General features: G+C 42.7%; 1 protein-coding gene across 1 annotated transcript in view; it reads right to left on the bottom strand.

The window, feature by feature from the left end:
* Positions 1-20368, bottom strand: part of DOCK5 (dedicator of cytokinesis 5) — a 458078-nt gene that overhangs the window by 101621 nt on the left and 336089 nt on the right. The window contains exon 38 of the mRNA XM_053718116.1: positions 6417-6536. Coding sequence (XP_053574091.1) covers positions 6417-6536 — 120 coding nt within the window. The remainder of the gene's footprint in view (positions 1-6416; positions 6537-20368) is intronic.

Below are 20368 nucleotides of genomic sequence, written 5' to 3'. Positions count from 1 at the left end.
GGTATCAATGACTGACTCTGAGAAGCCACGCCTTGATAGAATCAAGCGTTCAATCTCCATGCAGTCAGTCTCAGAGAAAGCAGATTTGGATGATTGAAAGGACCTTGTATTAGAAGGTCCTGCCTCAGAGGCAGAGTCCATGGTGGAAGAGATGACATGTCCACTAGGTCTGCATACCAGGTCCTGCGTGGCCACGCAGGCGCTATCAGAATCACTGATGCTCTCTCCTGTTTGATTTTGGCAATCAGTCGAGGGAGCAGAGGAAACGGTGGAAACACATAGGCCAGGTTGAAGAACCAAGGAGCTGCTAGAGCATCTATCAACGTTGCTCCCAGGTCCCTGGACCTGTAACAAGGAAGCTTGGCGTTCTGGCGAGACGCCATGAGATCCAGTTCTGGTTTGCCCCAACGATGGACCAGTTGAGCAAACACCTCTGGATGGAGTTCCCACTCCCCCGGATGAAAAGTCTGACGACTTAGAAAATCCTCCTCCCAGTTCTCTACGCCTGGGATGTGGATCGCTGACAGGTGGCAAGAGTGAGACTCTGCCCAGCGAATTATCTTTGAGACTTCTAACATCGCTAGGGAACTCCTGGTTCCCCCTTAATGGTTGATGTAAGCCACAGTCGTGATGTTGTCCGACTGAAATCTGATGAACCTCAGTGTTGCTAACTGAGGCCAAGCTAGAAGAGCATTGAATATTGCTCTTAACTCCAGAATATTTATTGGGAGGAGTTTCTCCTCCTGAGTCCACGATACCTGAGCCTTCAGGGAGTTCCAGACTGCGCCCCAACCTAGAAGGCTGGCATCTGTTGTTACAATCGTCCAATCTGGCCTGCGAAAGGTCATACCCTTGGACAGATGGACCCGAGAAAGCCACCAGAGAAGAGAATCTCTGGTCTCTTGATCCAGATTTAGTAGAGGGGACAAATCTGAGTAATCCCCATTCCACTGACTTAGCATGCATAATTGCAGCGGTCTGAGATGCAGACGCGCAAATGGCATTATGTCCATTGCCGCTACCATTAAGCTGATTACTTCCATGCACTGAGCCACTGACGGGCGTGGAATGGAATGAAGGACACGGCAAGCATTTAGAAGTTTTGATAACCTGGACTCCGTCAGGTAAATTTTCATCTCTACAGAATCTATAAGAGTCCCTAGGAAGGAGACTCTTGTGAGTGGTGATAGAGAACTCTTTTCCACGTTCACTTTCCACCCATGCGACCTCAGAAATGCCAGAACTATCTCTGTATGAGACTTGGCAATTTGAAAGCTTGACGCCTGTATCAGGATGTCGTCTAGATACGGAGCCACCGCTATGCCTCGCGGTCTTAGAACCGCCAGAAGTGAGCCCAGAACCTTTGTAAAAATTCTCGGGGCAGTGGCCAACCCGAAGGGAAGAGCTACAAATTGGTAATGCCTGTCTAGAAATGCAAACCTTAGGAACCGATGATGATCTTTGTGAATCGGTATGTGAAGGTAGGCATCCTTTAAGTCCACTGTGGTCATGTACTGACCCTCTTGGATCATGGGTAGGATGGTCCGAATAGTTTCCATTTTGAATGATGGAACTCTGAGGAATTTGTTTAAGATCTTTAGATCCAAGATTGGTCTGAAGGTTCCCTCTTTCTTGGGAACCACAAACAGATTTGAATAAAATCCCTGTCCCTGTTCCGTCCGCGGAACTGGATGGATCACTCCCATTACTAGGAGGTCTTGCACACAGCTTAGGAATGCCTCTTTCTTTATCTGGTTTGCTGATAACCTTGAAAGATGAAATCTCCCTTGTGGAGGAGAAGCTTTGAAGTCCAGAAGATATCCCTGAGATATGATCTCCAACGCCCAGGGATCCTGAACATCTCTTGCCCACGCCTGGGCGAAGAGAGAAAGTCTGCCCCCCACTAGATCCGTTTCCGGATAGGGGGCCGTTCCTTCATGCTGTCTTGGGGGCAGCAGCAGGCTTCCTGGCCTGCTTGCCCTTGTTCCAGGACTGGTTAGGTTTCCAGGCCTGTCTGGAATGAGCAACAGTTCCCTCTTATTTTGAAGCGGAGGAAGTTGATGCTGCTCCTGCCTTGAAATTTCGAAAAGGCACGAAAATTAGACTGTTTGGCCTTTGATTTGGCCCTGTCCTGAGGAAGGGTATGACCCTTACCTCCAGTAATGTCAGCAATAATTTCCTTCAAGCCAGGCCCGAATAAGGTCTGCCCCTTGAAAGGAATGTTGAGTAATTTAGACTTTGAAGTCACGTCAGCTGACCAGGATTTAAGCCATAGCGCCCTACGCGTCTGGATGGCGAATCCGGAATTCTTAGTCGTTAGTTTAGTCAAATGAACAATGGCATCAGAAACGAATGAGTTAGCTAGCTTAAGCGTTCTAAGCTTGTCAATAATTTCATTCAATGGAGCTGTCTGGATGGCCTCTTCCAGGGCCTCAAACCAGAATGCTGCCGCAGCAGTGACAGGAACAATGCATGCAAGGGGCTGTAAAATAAAACCTTGTTGAATAAACATTTTCTTAAGGTAACCCTCCAATTTTTTATCCATTGGATCTGAAAAAGCACAACTGTCCTCAACCGGGATAGTGGTACGCTTTGCTAAAGTAGAAACTGCTCCCTCCACCTTAGGGACCGTCTGCCATAAGTCCCGTGTAGTGGCGTCTATTGGAAACATTTTTCTAAATATAGGAGGTGGGGAAAAGGGCACACCGGGTCTATCCCACTCCTTGCTAATAATTTCTGTAAGCCTTTAAGGTATAGGAAAAACGTCAGTACACACCGGCACCGCATAGTATCTATCCAGCCTACACAATTTCTCTGGAATTGCAACTGTGTTACTGTCATTCAGAGCAGCTAATACCTCCCCAAGCAATACACGGAGGTTCTCAAGCTTAAATTTAAAATTAGAAATCTCTGAATCAGGTTTCCCCGAGTCAGAGATGTCACCCACAGACTGAAGCTCTCCGTCCTCATGTTCTGCATACTGTGACGCAGTATCAGACATGGCTCTAACAGCATTTGCACGCTCTGTATCTCTCCTAACCCCAGAGCTATCGCGCTTGCCTCTTAATTCAGGCAATCTAGATAATACCTCTGACAGGGTATTATTCATGATTGCAGCCATGTCCTGCAAGGTAATCGCTATGGGCGTCCCTGATGTAATTGGCGCCATATTAGCGTGCGTCCCCTGAGCGGGAGGCGAAGGGTCTGACACGTGGGGAGAGTTAGTCGGCATAACTTCCCCCTCGACAGAACCCTCTGGTGATAATTCTTTTATAGATAAAGACTGATCTTTACTGTTTAAGGTGAAATCAATACATTTAGTACACAATCTCCTATGGGGCTCCACCATGGCTTTCAAACATAATGAACAAGTAGGTTCCTCTGTGTCAGACATGTTTAAACAGACTAGCAATGAGACTAGCAAGCTTGGAAAACACTTTAAAACAAGTTTACAAGCAATATAAAAAACGTTACTGCGCCTTTAAGAAACACAAATTTTCCCAAATTTTGAAATAACAGTGAAAAAATGCAGTTACACTAACGAAATTTTTACAGTGTATGTAATAAGTAACAGAGCATTGCACCCACTTGCAAATGGATGATTAACCCCTTAATACCAAAAACGGAATAACAAATGACAAAAACGTTTTTTAAACAGTCACAACAACTGCCACAGCTCTACTGTGGCTTTTTACCTCCCTCAATACGACTTTTGAAGCCTTTTGAGCCCTTCAGAGAAGTCCTGGATCATGCAGGAAGAAGCTGGATGTCTGTGTCTGTAATTTTTGCTGTGCAAAAAAACGCCAAAATAGGCCCCTCCCACTCATATTACAACAGTGGGAACTTAGCCTCAGGGAACTGTTTCTAGGCAAAATTCAAGCCAGCCATGTGGAAAAAACTAGGCCCCAATAAGTTTTATCACCAAACATATGTAAAAAACGATTAAACATGCCAGCAAACGTTTTAAAATACACTTTTATAAGAGTATGTATCTCTATTAATAAGCCTGATACCAGTCGCTATCACTGCATTTAAGGCTTTACTTACATTACTTCGGTATCAGCAGCATTTTCTAGCAAATTCCATCCCTAGAAAAATATTTTAACTGCACATACCTTATTGCAGGAAAACCTGCACGCTATTCCCCCTCTGAAGTTACCTCACTCCTCAGAATATGTGAGAACAGCAAAGGATCTTAGTTACTTCTGCTAAGATCATAGAAAACGCAAGCAGATTCTTCTTCTAAATACTGCCTGAGATAAACAGTACACTCCGGTACCATTTAAAAATAACAAACTTTTGATTGAAGAAATAAACTAAGTATAAAACACCACAGTCCTCTTACGACCTCCATCTTAGTTGAGAGTTGCAAGAGAATGACTGGATATGGCAGTGAGGGGAGGAGCTATATAGCAGATCTGCTGTGGGTGATCCTCTTGCAACTTCCTGTTGGGAAGGAGAATATCCCACAAGTAATGGATGATCCGTGGACTGGATACACTTAACAAGAGAAAGGAACATTTGTAATTAATAAAGAAATATGGAGGCAAACATTGACTCATAAACCCAAATCATATTAAAAAAAATATTTAAAAAAATACAACGTGATCTGGAAAAATCTGTAAGAAGAAAGAGGGATAGGCTATCCACCTGGGTAAAAGAGCACACAATCCAGAGTTCCAGTGACGGAACATTTAAATCCTTATCAGCCTCCATTATTATGCCTTTATGGTTGCACTAAAATGAAGGTTGGATATAGTTGGAACCATTGTTTCCCAAAAGAAAACTCACACATGCTAGGAGACAAACAGCCTTTATCAGACTGTGCGGTGGGGGTGGCAACACTCTAGGATTAGGAAATATTAATACGGGTTAAACATCTTTCTTTAGCCCTTCAAAATAAACTTGGGTCAATCCATCTCAAGAAGTCCATAAATTGTCAAGTTGGTTGCTTGACCATTTCTTATTTTCCTAAATTTCTTGAGTGATTGCCTCTATGTCTTGGAAATGAAAAAACACCAGTTTTTAAATTTTTATTTTACTTTTTTAACCATGGCGGCCATCTTTGGGTCTTGGTGCATGACAAATTTTGGTTATATAGACGTTTACGGAAATCTCAATATCTCAGCTCAGGATGGCCCTAGCTACTTGGAACAAAAACTAGATGTCCAGAGTACATTAAAGGAACAGTAAAGTCATAAATAGGTATTCATGATTTAGACAGAGCATACAATTTTAAACAACTTTCCAATCTACTTCTATTATTTAATTTGCTTCCTTCTCTTGGTATCCTTTGCTGAAAGGTTTATCTAGGTAAGCTCAGGAGCAGCAACGAACAAAGGTTCTAGCTGCTAATTGGTGGCTGCATATATATACTGATTGTCATTGGCTCAACAATGTGTTCTGTTAGAAACCAGTAGTGCTTTGCTGCTCCTTCAACAAATGATACCAAGAGAATAAAAAAAATTGATAATAGAAGTTAACTGAAAACTTTTGGGTTTAATGTCCCTTTAAGGTACATGTACATACTGTATATAAACATTTTGAACATTCTTGTTACATAGCCTTAGAACTTAAAATATAATGACCAAGATTGTAATTTTATAATGGGAAGGGTTCGGGTCCCAGTCCTAAAAAATGTTGGCGGGTACCTAGGTAAGTATAGTGTGCATGCAGAACATTTTAGGTTTGAGATTTCTCTTTTCCCCTCAATTTAATGTTGATTATCTCTTGTGGCAGACCAGATAGGAACATGACTTTTTCACAAATATAAAGTCCTCTATGATAGCATTCTACCAGTTGGAGATTTTACTGGTTACAGAACTAGCGTCTAGCAGAAATCTGGAGAAAACCTACATAATTCATGAGTTTTGAGAAATGAACAGATGTAAGATAAGCATAACAAATAATAAAAATTATTAAATGTTGTGGAAGCATCTGGTATATTCCCAGAAAGATGAAACCAGCAATGTCCATTCAATATAGGAATGCACGTGAAGACCAGAGCTCACTTCCCAGCTCCCACCAAAGTGCAACAAAACAATATGTCCACAGCACTCCTAAATGAGTAAGGGTATACTAACCGAAACGTTGCTGTCTACTTTGGATATGTTACCTTAAATACATTTTTCATTTCTGGAGTGCTGTGGACATATTGTTTTGTGGAAACATCTGGTGGTAGTAGTCAACTAGGTAGGTGTCAGTTTTCTGAGTCATGCTGAGCAGCCTGTGCCACATTTTAAATAGACGAGGCATTCTATGATTTAATGTGTACATGGGGAGTGTATAAAATGAGGAGAAGTCAGAACCAGAGTGTACTGCAAGAGCAGAAAAAGAGGGATTCCAGATGGGGAGTAACTTGTAAATTAATGGTATGTTCAGTATGTTACTTTAGCAAGAGAAGCAAACAGACTTACTTTTCCCTTGTCAAATAAACTAATGATCTCGTGAAATAATCTCTCCTTCAGTTCCAGCTGGGTATACACAGTGTAACTATCCCTCTGCAGCAAGTGAGGAGCGCACGGTTTTTCTGACCACTGGTAAAAAGAAAACATGCGCTGTAAAGACAATTCATGAACCATGTATGTTTAAAAAGGCTTAACATACTTTAAATTCCCCCCAAACCCCCAAAAAATGTTTTTTTGTGCAGCAGATGATATAAAGAGGCTTATTAATGTTTATGCCCCCAGACATCAAACAATGCAAATTATGCTAACAAAACAACAGTTTAAATGCTTTTAAAACACTTATCTTGTATGCAGATCTTTTAATACGTGGTATTTAATTACTGATCATTTTCATGAACATACATATAATCAGTATATAAAAAAATGTCCCTTTACCATTTTATGTATCAAGAGAAGAGTGCAGATGAAATCTGGATGTTTGAGTATATTTGTTCACATAAGGAGTGTTTGTGGGCATATATACTTATTGGGCGGTAAATTAAAATTAGTTTAACTAAATAAGTGTAAGCACAAGATTACATAATTTGGCAGTGTCATCTTTGTGATGTGGTAGTGGAAAAATTGCATGCTCTACAGTGGATTGGAAATCTATGAGTTTACACCCTGCATAGGGTTCCAAGTACTAATCTGCGGGTGGACAAGGCTCCCAACTTAAGAACCTGTACGCCTGTCTTTATGGTGAGCAGGCAGTGGACACAATATGCCCACTGGCTGCATATACAATTGTACAAGCATTTGCTTTGCAGTGTCACCTCCTGATCTTGTTCAAGAGCAGGGCCTGTCAATCACTACAAAGTATTGTGTTTGGTGTGATTAGTACATGGAGCGCATAGAATAGAATTGTGCGTGAAAGCCATAAGCAATGCAGCTTCTGAGCTGAACACAGCAAGTGATTGGTAGGGTTGTGCAACTGCCGGTGCAGATTAGCTCACTGGCTTTTTCCTGCTCGGGAACAACAGTCCCAAGCTGGACTTTAACCACTCCAGTGTGAGTAGTCCAACAATTACATACTATAATACATTAGTGCTACTCACAAATATTTGGATTTACACAGATCTAAGTGTGTTACTCTTTTACTATATCCAGCGCCTAAATAAAAGGAATGCTGCCTGCAGCCATAATCAGCATTCGTTTATTAAAAGGAACGCTGAATCGTAAACTTTTCCTCATACCTAGTACCCTCTACCAGCTATTCTCACTACAGAGGGCTCTTGACACGGCTCAAAGAAGACCAAAACTATCGTCTGGGGTTGCCATGTTCCTTGTTCAGAGAAGGATTGTCTGGTATTTCGGTGCAGGACTAACCTTGTTAGGCGGGATCAGACTGATATACTTCAGTAAAAGTTCTTCTCTGTGAAAATTGGGCTAAAAGAGGCTGCTCCAAGATGGTAATTCACCATAGGACAAGCTACTGAGCTGATCTTCGTTCCTGAGATTCTCTTTCTGTATGTATTGGTTAAAGAGATTTGGCCACCCCAAAGCACATCTTTATTCTGGGGTCACAAACACTTGTGCAGAGGGCCGCATGAGGCCTTTGGGCTGCCAGTTGCCCATCCCTGACCTAGGATACAATTCATTCTATCCAATACCAGGGTGAATACATATGTTTTCACCCAGGAAGGGACAGCAAACACCTTGAGATTTTAATATACAATGCTTACTTATGCACAGTAAAACAACTTTGCAAAAATGCACACTGCAGAATTCTCTAAGGCTGCTAGGCTGATTCATATATTTCCCTAAGTGGCTTTCACACATACAAACTGCAAAACAATGGACTTTATACTAACAGTGGTCTCCATCTCAGATTGGTGGCTACTCCTATTGAGGCAAGTGGAGTTTATCTATTGAAAAACAACTGCAGCAAACTTGATTTTAATTTATTTTAAAAATGTTGGCCGATGTTATTCTATAGCAAAACAACAGAACTATCTTGTAATTGCAAGTTGTATACTGTCCCTTTAAAGCTTTTTAAGTTTACTAAACATTTCATTATTTTTATGGCTTCATCCTGGGGCAGAATTTGAATACTTTTCTGTGGCATTTCTACCATTAGTAGAAAAATATGCCTTGTTTTACCGGCTGAGGACACCCTCCCTGAAAAGTCATTTGAATGTAGTTTATCTTTCTTCCTTTACTGTGGCCAGTCAGACAGATATAAACAAGATCCTTCACATATCAGTTAGTTACTTAGCAGCATGTAGGTGTGGAATTCTGGATTCCATGGAATGCACTTTATTGGCCCCTTAAAGGGCCATTATAGTTGCAAAAATGACATGCTCTAATTTGTTAGAGCATGTAATTTTAAGACTAGCGATTCTGCAACTTTGTGTGTTCAACCGCACAACGTGGTTAAACACATAGAAGTAGTACTGCTCGGAGCCCGCAGAGCACTTCTGGTCCAGAGTGGAAACTGCCATAAATCCAGTCAACAGCGCCAGTCATACCACTAAGCTGTGTGACTAGTGCTGCTAATTGGATCAGTGCCAGTTTACACTCTGAACCAGCAGCACTCTGTGAGTCCCGAGCGGTATTTCTACTGTGTGTTTAACCCTTTTGCGAGGATTAAACACACAGTAGTCTGGTGTCGATAGTCTTCAAATGACATGCTTAGTGGGGGTTTAACACATAGCATTAAAGAGTCGCTAATTTTAAAATGACATGTAATGATTTAGAGCATGAACATATTCATGTATAATAGGTCTTTCATGTATTAGTATTCACTCAATCAACATTTCAGAAAACATATTACAGACTGCTTCCTTAGTTTAAAGGGATACTTAACCGAAATGTTTCAGATAGAGCACGCAATTTTAAGCAACTTACTAATTTACTCCTATTATCAAATTTTCTTCGTTCTCTTAGTATCTTTATTTGAAAAAGCAGGGATTCAAGCTTAGCAGCCGGACCATTTTTGATTCAGCACCCTGGCTAGCGCTTCCTGATTGGTGACTACATTTAGCCACCAATCAGCAAGCGCTACCCAGGGTCTGAACCAAAAATGGGCCGGCGGCTAAGCTTATATTCCTGCTTTTTCAAATAAAGATACAGAGAGAATGAAGAAAAATTAATAATAGGAGTAAATTAGAAAGTTGCTTAAAATTGGGTGCTCTATCTGAATCATAAAAAAAAACATAATTTATGCTTACCTGATAAATTTATTTCTCTTGTAGTGTATCCAGTCCACGGATCATCCATTACTTATGGGATATTAACTCCTCCCCAACAGGAAGTGCAAGAGGATTCACCCAGCAGAGCTGCTATATAGCTCCTCCCCTAACTGCCATTACCAGTCATTCGACCGAAAACATGCAGAGAAAGGAAAACCATAGGGTACAGTGGTGACTGTAGTTTAATGGAAAAATGACCTGCCTTAAAGTGACAGGGCGGGCCGTGGACTGGATACACTACAAGAGAAATAAATTTATCAGGTAAGCATAAATTATGTTTTCTCTTGTTAAGTGTATCCAGTCCACGGATCATCCATTACTTATGGGATACCAATACCAAAGCTAAAGTACACGGATGACGGGAGGGACAGGCAGGCTCTTTATACGGAAGGAACCACTGCCTGAAGAACCTTTCTCCCAAAAACAGCCTCCGAAGAAGCAAAAGTGTCAAATTTGTAAAATTTGGAAAAAGTATGAAGAGAAGACCAAGTTGCAGCCTTGCAAATCTGTTCAACAGAAGCCTCATTCTTAAAGGCCCAAGTGGAAGCCACAGCTCTAGTAGAATGTGCTGTAATTCTTTCAGGAGGCTGCTGTCCAGCAGTCTCATAGGCTAACCGTATTATGCTACGAAGCCAAAAGGAGAGAGAGGTAGCCGAAGCTTTTTGACCTCTCCTCTGACCAGAATAAACGACAAACAGGGAAGACGTTTGACGAAAATCCTTAGTTGCCTGTAGATAAAATTTCAGGGCACGGACTACATCTAGATTGTGTAGCAGACGTTCCTTTTTCGAAGAAGGATTAGGACACAAAGATGTAACCACAATCTCTTGATTGATATTCCTGTTAGTGACCACCTTAGGTAGGAACCCAGGTTTAGTACGCAGAACTACCTTGTCTGAATGAAAAATCAGATAAGGAGAATCACAATGTAAGGCAGATAACTCAGACTCTTCGAGCCGAGGAAATCGCCATTAAAAACAGAACTTTCCAAGATAACAACTTGATATCAATGGAATGAAGGGGATCAAACGGAACCCCCTGTAAAACATTAAGAACTAAGTTCAAACTCCATGGTGGAGCAACAGTTTTAAACACAGGCTTGATCCTAGCTAAAGCCTGACAAAAAGCTTGAACGTCCGGAACTTCTGACAGACGTTTGTGTAAAAGAATGGACAGAGCTGAAATCTGTCCCTTTAAGGAACTAGCGGATAAACCCTTTTCTAAACCTTCTTGTAGAAAAGACAATATCCTCGGAATCCTAACCTTACTCCATGAGTAACTCTTGGATTCGCACCAATATAAGTATTTGCGCCATATCTTATGGTAAATCTTTCTGGTAACAGGCTTCCTAGCCTGTATTACGGTATCAATAACTGACTCAGAAAAACCACGTTTTGATAAAATCAAGTGTTCAATTTCCAAGCAGTCAGCTTCAGAGAAATTAGATTTTGATGTTTGAAGGGACCCTGGATCAGAAGGTCCTGTTTCAGAGGTAGCGACCAAGGTGGACAGGATGACATGTCCACTAGATCTGCATACCAAGTCCTGCGTGGCCATGCAGGCGCTATTAGAATCACTGATGCTCTCTCCTGTTTGATTCTGGCAATCAATCGAGGAAGCATCGGGAAGGGTGGAAACACATAAGCCATCCCGAAGGTCCAAGGTGCTGTCAAAGCATCTATCAGAACCGCTCCCGGATCCCTGGATCTGGACCCATAACGAGGAAGCTTGGCGTTCTGTCGAGACGCCATGAGATCTATCTCTGGTTTGCCCCAACGTCGAAGTATTTGGGCAAAGACCTCCGGATGAAGTTCCCACTCCCCCGGATGAAAAGTCTGACGACTTAAGAAATCCGCCTCCCAGTTCTCCACTCCCGGGATGTGGATTGCTGACAGGTGGCAAGAGTGAGACTCTGCCCAGCGAATTATCTTTGATACTTCCATCATTGCTAGGGAGCTTCTTGTCCCTCCCTGATGGTTGATGTAAGCTACAGTCGTGATGTTGTCCGACTGAAACCTGATGAACCCCCGAGTTGTTAACTGGGGCCAAGCCAGAAGGGCATTGAGAACTGCTCTCAATTCCAGAATGTTTATTGGTAGGAGACTCTCCTCCTGATTCCATTGTCCCTGAGCCTTCAGAGAATTCCAGACAGCGCCCCAACCTAGTAGGCTGGCGTCTGTTGTTACAATTGTCCAGTCCGGCCTGCTGAATGGCATCCCCCTGGACAGATGTGGCCGAGAAAGCCACCATAGAAGAGAATTTCTGGTCTCTTGATCCAGATTCAGAGTAGGGGACAAGTCTGAGTAATCCCCATTCCACTGACTTAGCATGCACAATTGCAGCGGTCTGAGATGTAGACGTGCAAAGGGTACTATGTCCATTGCTGCTACCATTAAGCCGATCACCTCCATGCATTGAGCTACTGACGGGTGTTGAATGGAATGAAGGACACGGCATGCATTTTGAAGCTTTGTTAACCTGTCTTCTGTCAGGTAAATCTTCATTTCTACAGAATCTATAAGAGTCCCCAAGAAGGGAACTCTTGTGAGTGGAAAGAGAGAACTCTTCTTTTCGTTCACCTTCCATCCATGCGACCTTAGAAATGCCAGTACTAACTCTGTATGAGACTTGGCAGTTTGAAAGCTTGAAGCTTGTATCAGAATGTCGTCTAGGTACGGAGCTAACGCAATTCCTCGCGGTCTTAGTACCGCCAGAAGAGCACCCAGAACCTTTGTGAAGATTCTCGGAGCCGTAGCCAATCCGAATGGAAGAGCTACAAACTGGTAATGCCTGTCTAGAAAGGCAAACCTTAGATACCGGTAATGATCTTTGTGAATCGGTATGTGAAGGTAAGCATCCTTTAAATCCACTGTGGTCATGTACTGACCCTTTTGGATCATGGGTAAAATTGTCCGAATAGTTTCCATTTTGAACGATGGAACTCTTAGGAATTTGTTTAGGATCTTTAAATCCAAGATTGGCCTGAAAGTTCCCTCTTTTTTGGGAACCACAAACAGATTTGAGTAAAACCCTTGTCCTTGTTCCGACCGCGGAACCGGATGGATCACTCCCATTAATAAAAGATCTTGTACGCAGCGTAGAAACGCCTCTTTCTTTATTTGGTTTGTTGACAACCTTGACAGATGAAATCTCCCTCTTGGGGGAGAGAATTTGAAGTCTAGAACATCTTTCTAAATATCGGAGGGGGTGAGAACGGCACACCGGGTCTATCCCACTCCTTAGTAACAATTTCAGTAAGTCTCTTAGGTATAGGAAAAACGTCAGTACTCGCCGGTACCGCAAAATATTTATCCAACCTACACATTTTCTCTGGTATTGCAACTGTGTTACAATCATTCAGAGCCGTTAACACCTCCCCTAGTAATACACGGAGGTTTTCCAGCTTAAATTTAAAATTTGAAATATCTGAATCCAGTTTGTTTGGATCAGAACCGTCACCCGCAGAATGAAGCTCTCCGTCCTCATGTAAATGCAAATTGTGACGCAGTGTCTGACATGGCCCTAATATTATCAGCGCACTCTGTTCTCACCCCAGAGTGATCACGCTTACCTCTTAGTTCTGGTAATTTAGCCAAAACTTCAGTCATAACAGTAGCCATATCCTGTAATGTGATTTGTAATGGCCGCCCAGATGTACTCGGCGCTACAATATCACGCACCTCCCGAGCGGGAGATGCAGGTACTGACACGTGAGGCGAGTTAGTCGGCATAACTCTCCCCTCGTTGTTTGGTGAAATATGTTCAATTTGTACAGATTGACTTTTATTTAAAGTAGCATCAATACAGTTAGTACATAAATTTCTATTGGGCTCCACTTTGGCTTTAGCACATATAGCACAGATATCTTCCTCTGAATCAGACTTGTTTAACACACTATCAAATAAACTAGCAACTTGGAAATACTTTTCAAGTAATTTACTATAATATGAAAACGTACTGTGCCTATAAGAAGCACAGAAAAAGTTATGACAGTTGAAAATTAATAAACTGAAAAGTTATAGCATCAAATCTTTGTAAAAAACACAATTTTAGCAAAGGATTGCTCCCATTAGCAAAGGATAACTAACCCTGATAGCAGAAAAAAAAAAAAAAAAAAATACAGAAATAAACGTATCACAGTCAACTACAATCTCACAGCTCTGCTGTGAGTGATTACCTCCCTCAAAACAAGTTTTGAAGACCCCTGAGTTCTGTAGAGATGAACCGGATCATGCAGGGAAGACAATAAACTTCTGACTGAATTTTTTGATGCGTAGCAAAAGCACCAAAAAAGGCCCCTCCCCCTCACACATAACAGTGAGAGAGATCAGTAAACTGTCATAAATTAAATAAAACGACTGCCAAGTGGAAAAAAATAGTGCCCAAAACATTTTTTCACCCAGTACCTCAGAAAATTAAACGATTTTACATGCCAGCAAAAAACGTTTAACATTAATAAATTGAGTGTTATTAAAAAGCCTGTTGCTAGTCCCTGCAAATTAGGCTAAAGTTTTATGCATACAGTATAATTCCAGTGAAGTGCCATTCCCCAGAATACTGAAGTGTAAAATATACATACATGACAGCCTGATACCAGTTGCTGCTACTGCATTTAAGGCTGAGTTTACATTATATCGGTATGGCAGAATTTTCTCATCAATTCCATTGTCAGAAAATAATAAGCTGCTACATACCTCTTTGCAGATTAATCTGCCCGCTGTCCCCTGATCTGAAGTTTACCTCTCCTCAGATGGCCGAGAAACAGCAATATGATCTTAACTACTCCGGCTAAAATCATAGAAAAACTCAGGTAGATTCTTCTTCAAATTCTACCAGAGAAGGAATAACACACTCCGGTGCTATTATAAAATAACAAACTTTTGATTGAAGGTATGAAACTAAGTATAATCACCACAGTCCTCTCACACATCCTATCTATTCGTTGGGTGCAAGAGAATGACTGGTAATGGCAGTTAGGGGAGGAGCTATATAGCAGCTCTGCTGGGTGAATCCTCTTGCACTTCCTGTTGGGGAGGAGTTAATATCCCATAAGTAATGGATGATCTGTGGACTGGATACACTTAACAAGAGAAAAACAGAATTTATGTTTACCTGATAAATTACTTTCTCCAACGGTGTGTTCGGTCCACGGCGTCATCCTTACTTGTGGGATATTCTCTTCCCCAACAGGAAATGGCAAAGAGCCCAGCAAAGCTGGTCACATGATCCCTCCTAGGCTCCGCCTACCCCAGTCATTCGACCGACGTTAAGGAGGAATATTTGCATAGGAGAAACCATATGATACCGTGGTGACTGTAGTTAAAGAAAATAAAATATCAGACCTGATTAAAAAACCAGGGCGGGCCGTGGACCGGACACACCGTTGGAGAAAGTAATTTATCAGGTAAACATAAATTCTGTTTTCTCCAACATAGGTGTGTCCGGTCCACGGCGTCATCCTTACTTGTGGGAACCAATACCAAAGCTTTAGGACACGGATGAAGGGAGGGAGCAAATCAGGTCACCTAAATGGAAGGCACCACGGCTTGCAAAACCTTTCTCCCAAAAATAGCCTCAGAAGAAGCAAAAGTATCAAACTTGTAAAATTTGGTAAAAGTGTGCAGTGAAGACCAAGTCGCTGCCCTACATATCTGATCAACAGAAGCCTCATTCTTGAAGGCCCATGTGGAAGCCACAGCCCTAGTGGAATGAGCTGTGATTCTTTCGGGAGGCTGCCGTCCGGCAGTCTCGTAAGCCAATCTGATGATGCTTTTAATCCAAAAAGAGAGAGAGGTAGAAGTTGCTTTTTGACCTCTCCTTTTACCGGAATAAACAACAAACAAGGAAGATGTTTGTCTAAAATCCTTTGTAGCATCTAAATAGAATTTTAGAGCGCGAACAACATCCAAATTGTGCAACAAACGTTCCTTCTTCGAAACTGGTTTCGGACACAGAGAAGGTACGATAATCTCCTGGTTAATGTTTTTGTTAGAAACAACTTTTGGAAGAAAACCAGGTTTAGTACGTAAAACCACCTTATCTGCATGGAACACCAGATAAGGAGGAGAACACTGCAGAGCAGATAATTCTGAAACTCTTCGAGCAGAAGAAATTGCAACCAAAAACAAAACTTTCCAAGATAATAACTTAATATCAACGGAATGTAAGGGTTCAAACGGAACCCCCTGAAGAACTGAAAGAACTAAGTTGAGACTCCAAGGAGGAGTCAAAGGTTTGTAAACAGGCTTGATTCTGACCAGAGCCTGAACAAAGGCTTGAACATCTGGCACAGCTGCCAGCTTTTTGTGAAGTAACACAGACAAGGCAGAAATCTGTCCCTTCAGGGAACTTGCAGATAATCCTTTTTCCAATCCTTCTTGAAGGAAGGATAGAATCTTAGGAATCTTAACCTTGTCCCAAGGGAATCCTTTAGATTCACACCAACAGATATATTTATTCCAAATTTTGTGGTAAATCTTTCTAGTTACAGGCTTTCTGGCCTGAACAAGAGTATCGATAACAGAATCTGAGAACCCTCGCTTCGATAAGATCAAGCGTTCAATCTCCAAGCAGTCAGCTGGAGTGAGACCAGATTCGGATGTTCGAACGGACCCTGAACAAGAAGGTCTCGTCTCAAAGGTAGCTTCCATGGTGGAGCCGATGACATATTCACCAGATCTGCATACCAAGTCCTGCGTGGCCACGCAGGAGCTATCAAGATCACCGACGCCCTCTCCTGATTGATCCTGGCTACCAGCCTGGGGATGAGAGGAAACGGCGGGAACACATAAGCTAGTTTGAAGGTCCAAGGTGCTACTAGTGCATCCACTAGAGCCGCCTTGGGATCCCTGGATCTGGACCCGTAGCAAGGAACTTTGAAGTTCTGACGAGAGGCCATCAGATCCATGTCTGGAATGCCCCACAGTTGAGTGACTTGGGCAAAGATTTCCGGATGGAGTTCCCACTCCCCCGGATGCAATGTCTGACGACTCAGAAAATCCGCTTCCCAATTTTCCACTCCTGGGATGTGGATAGCAGACAGGTGGCAGGAGTGAGACTCCGCCCATAGAATGATTTTGGCCACTTCTTCCATCGCTAGGGAACTCCTTGTTCCCCCCTGATGGTTGATGTACGCAACAGTTGTCATGTTGTCTGATTGAAACCGTATGAACTTGGCCCTCGCTAGCTGAGGCCAAGCTTTGAGAGCATTGAATATCGCTCTCAGTTCCAGAATATTTATCGGTAGAAGAGATTCTTCCCGAGACCAAAGACCCTGAGCTTTCAGGGATCCCCAGACCGCGCCCCAGCCCATCAGACTGGCGTCGGTCGTGACAATGACCCACTCTGGTCTGCGGAAGGTCATCCCTTGTGACAGGTTGTCCAGGGACAGCCACCAACGGAGTGAGTCTCTGGTCCTCTGATTTACTTGTATCTTCGGAGACAAGTCTGTATAGTCCCCATTCCACTGACTGAGCATGCACAGTTGTAATGGTCTTAGATGAATGCGCGCAAAAGGAACTATGTCCATTGCCGCTACCATCAAACCTATCACTTCCATGCACTGCGCTATGGAAGGAAGAGGAACGGAATGAAGTATCCGACAAGAGTCTAGAAGCTTTGTTTTTCTGGCTTCTGTCAGAAAAATCCTCATTTCTAAGGAGTCTATTATTGTTCCCAAGAAGGGAACCCTTGTTGACGGAGATAGAGAACTCTTTTCCACGTTCACTTTCCATCCGTGAGATCTGAGAAAGGCCAGGACAATGTCCGTGTGAGCCTTTGCTTGAGGAAGGGACGACGCTTGAATCAGAATGTCGTCCAAGTAAGGTACTACGGCAATGCCCCTTGGTCTTAGCACAGCTAGAAGGGACCCTAGTACCTTTGTGAAAATCCTTGGAGCAGTGGCTAATCCGAAAGGAAGCGCCACGAACTGGTAATGCTTGTCCAGGAATGCGAACCTTAGGAACCGATGATGTTCCTTGTGGATAGGAATATGTAGATACGCATCCTTTAAATCCACCGTGGTCATGAATTGACCTTCCTGGATGGAAGGAAGAATTGTTCGAATGGTTTCCATCTTGAACGATGGAACCTTGAGAAACTTGTTTAAGATCTTGAGATCTAAGATTGGTCTGAACGTTCCCTCTTTTTTGGGAACTATGAACAGATTGGAGTAGAACCCCATCCCTTGTTCTCCTAAAGGAACAGGATGAATCACTCCCATTTTTAACAGGTCTTCTACACAATGTAAGAATGCCTGTCTTTTTATGTGGTCTGAAGACAACTGAGACCTGTGGAACCTCCCCCTTGGGGGAAGCCCCTTGAACTCCAGAAAATAACCTTGGGAGACTATTTCTAGCGCCCAAGGATCCAGAACATCTCTTGCCCAAGCCTGAGCGAAGAGAGAGAGTCTGCCCCCCACCAGATCCGGTCCCGGATCGGGGGCCAACATTTCATGCTGTCTTGGTAGCAGTGGCAGGTTTCTTGGCCTGCTTTCCCTTGTTCCAGCCTTGCATTGGTCTCCAAGCTGGCTTGGCTTGAGAAGAATTACCCTCTTGCTTAGAGGACGTAGCACTTTGGGCTGGTCCGTTTCTACGAAAGGGACGAAAATTAGGTTTATTTTTTGCCTTGAAAGGCCGATCCTGAGGAAGGGCGTGGCCCTTACCCCCAGTGATATCAGAGATAATCTCTTTCAAGTCAGGGCCAAACAGCGTTTTCCCCTTGAAAGGAATGTTAAGTAGTTTGTTCTTGGAAGACGCATCAGCTGACCAAGATTTCAACCAAAGCGCTCTGCGCGCCACAATAGCAAACCCAGAGTTCTTAGCCGCTAACCTAGCCAATTGCAAAGTGGCGTCTAAGGTGAAAGAATTAGCCAATTTGAGAGCATTGATTCTGTCCATAATCTCCTCATAAGGAGGAGAATCACTATCGACCGCCTTTACCAGCTCATCGAAACAGAAACACGCGGCTGTAGCGACAGGGACAATGCATGAAATTGGTTGTAGAAGGTAACCCTGCTGAACAAACATCTTTTTAAGTAAACCTTCTAATTTTTTATCCATAGGATCTTTGAAAGCACAACTATCTTCTATGGGTATAGTGGTGCGTTTGTTTAAGGTGGAAACCGCTCCCTCGACCTTGGGGACTGTCTGCCATAAGTCCTTTCTGGGGTCGACCATAGGAAACAATTTTTTAAATATGGGGGGAGGGACGAAAGGAATACCGGGCCTTTCCCATTCTTTATTTACAATGTCCGCCACCCGCTTGGGTATAGGAAAAGCTTCTGGGAGCCCCGGGACCTCTAGGAACTTGTCCATTTTACATAGTTTCTCTGGGATGACCAACTTGTCACAATCATCCAGAGTGGATAATACCTCCTTAAGCAGAATGCGGAGATGTTCCAACTTAAATTTAAACGTAATCACATCAGGTTCAGCTTGTTGAGAAATGTTCCCTGAATCAGTAATTTCTCCCTCAGACAAAACCTCCCTGGCCCCATCAGACTGGTTTAGGGGCCCTTCAGAACCATTATTATCAGCGTCGTCATGCTCTTCAGTATCTAAAACAGAGCAGTCGCGCTTACGCTGATAAGTGTTCATTTTGGCTAAAATGTTCTTGACAGAATTATCCATTACAGCCGTTAATTGTTGCATAGTAAGGAGTATTGGCGCGCTAGATGTACTAGGGGCCTCCTGAGTGGGCAAGACTCGTGTAGACGAAGGAGGGAATGATGCAGTACCATGCTTACTCCCCTCACTTGAGGAATCATCTTGGGCATCATTGTCATTGTCACATAAATCACATTTATTTAAATGAGAAGGAACTCTGGCTTCCCCACATTCAGAACACAGTCTATCTGGTAGTTCAGACATGTTAAACAGGCATAAACTTGATAACAAAGTACAAAAAACGTTTTAAAATAAAACCGTTACTGTCACTTTAAATTTTAAACTGAACACACTTTATTACTGCAATTGCGAAAAAATATGAAGGAATTGTTCAAAATTCACCAAAATTTCACCACAGTGTCTTAAAGCCTTAAAAGTATTGCACACCAAATTTGGAAGCTTTAACCCTTAAAATAACGGAACCGGAGCCGTTTTTAACTTTACCCCCCTTTACAGTCCCTGGTATCTGCTTTGCTGAGACCCAACCAAGCCCAAAGGGGAATACGATACCAAATGACGCCTTCAGAAAGTCTTTTCTAAGTATCAGAGCTCCTCACACATGCGACTGCATGTCATGCCTCTCAAAAACAAGTGCGCAACACCGGCGCGAAAATGAGGCTCTGCCTATGATTTGGGAAAGCCCCTAAAGAATAAGGTGTCTAAAACAGTGCCTGCCGATATAATCTTATCAAAATACCCAGATTAAATGATTCCTCAAGGCTAAATATGTGTTAATAAAGAATCGATTTAGCCCAGAAAAAGTCTACAGTCTTAATAAGCCCTTGTGAAGCCCTTATTTACTATCTTAATAAACATGGCTTACCGGATCCCATAGGGAAAATGACAGCTTCCAGCATTACATCGTCTTGTTAGAATGTGTCATACCTCAAGCAGCAAGAGACTGCTCACTGTTCGCCCAACTGAAGTTAATTGCTCTCAACAGTCCTGTGTGGAACAGCCATGGATTTTAGTAACGGTTGCTAAAATCATTTTCCTCATACAAACAGAAATCTTCATCTCTTTTCTGTTTCTGAGTAAATAGTACATACCAGCACTATTTTAAAAT

The sequence above is a fragment of the Bombina bombina genome, chromosome 6 (assembly GCF_027579735.1).
Source record: "Bombina bombina isolate aBomBom1 chromosome 6, aBomBom1.pri, whole genome shotgun sequence".
Taxonomy (NCBI): domain Eukaryota; kingdom Metazoa; phylum Chordata; class Amphibia; order Anura; family Bombinatoridae; genus Bombina; species Bombina bombina.
Note: the sequence above shows the minus strand (reverse complement) of the source record. Positions and strands in the feature narration are given on the sequence as shown.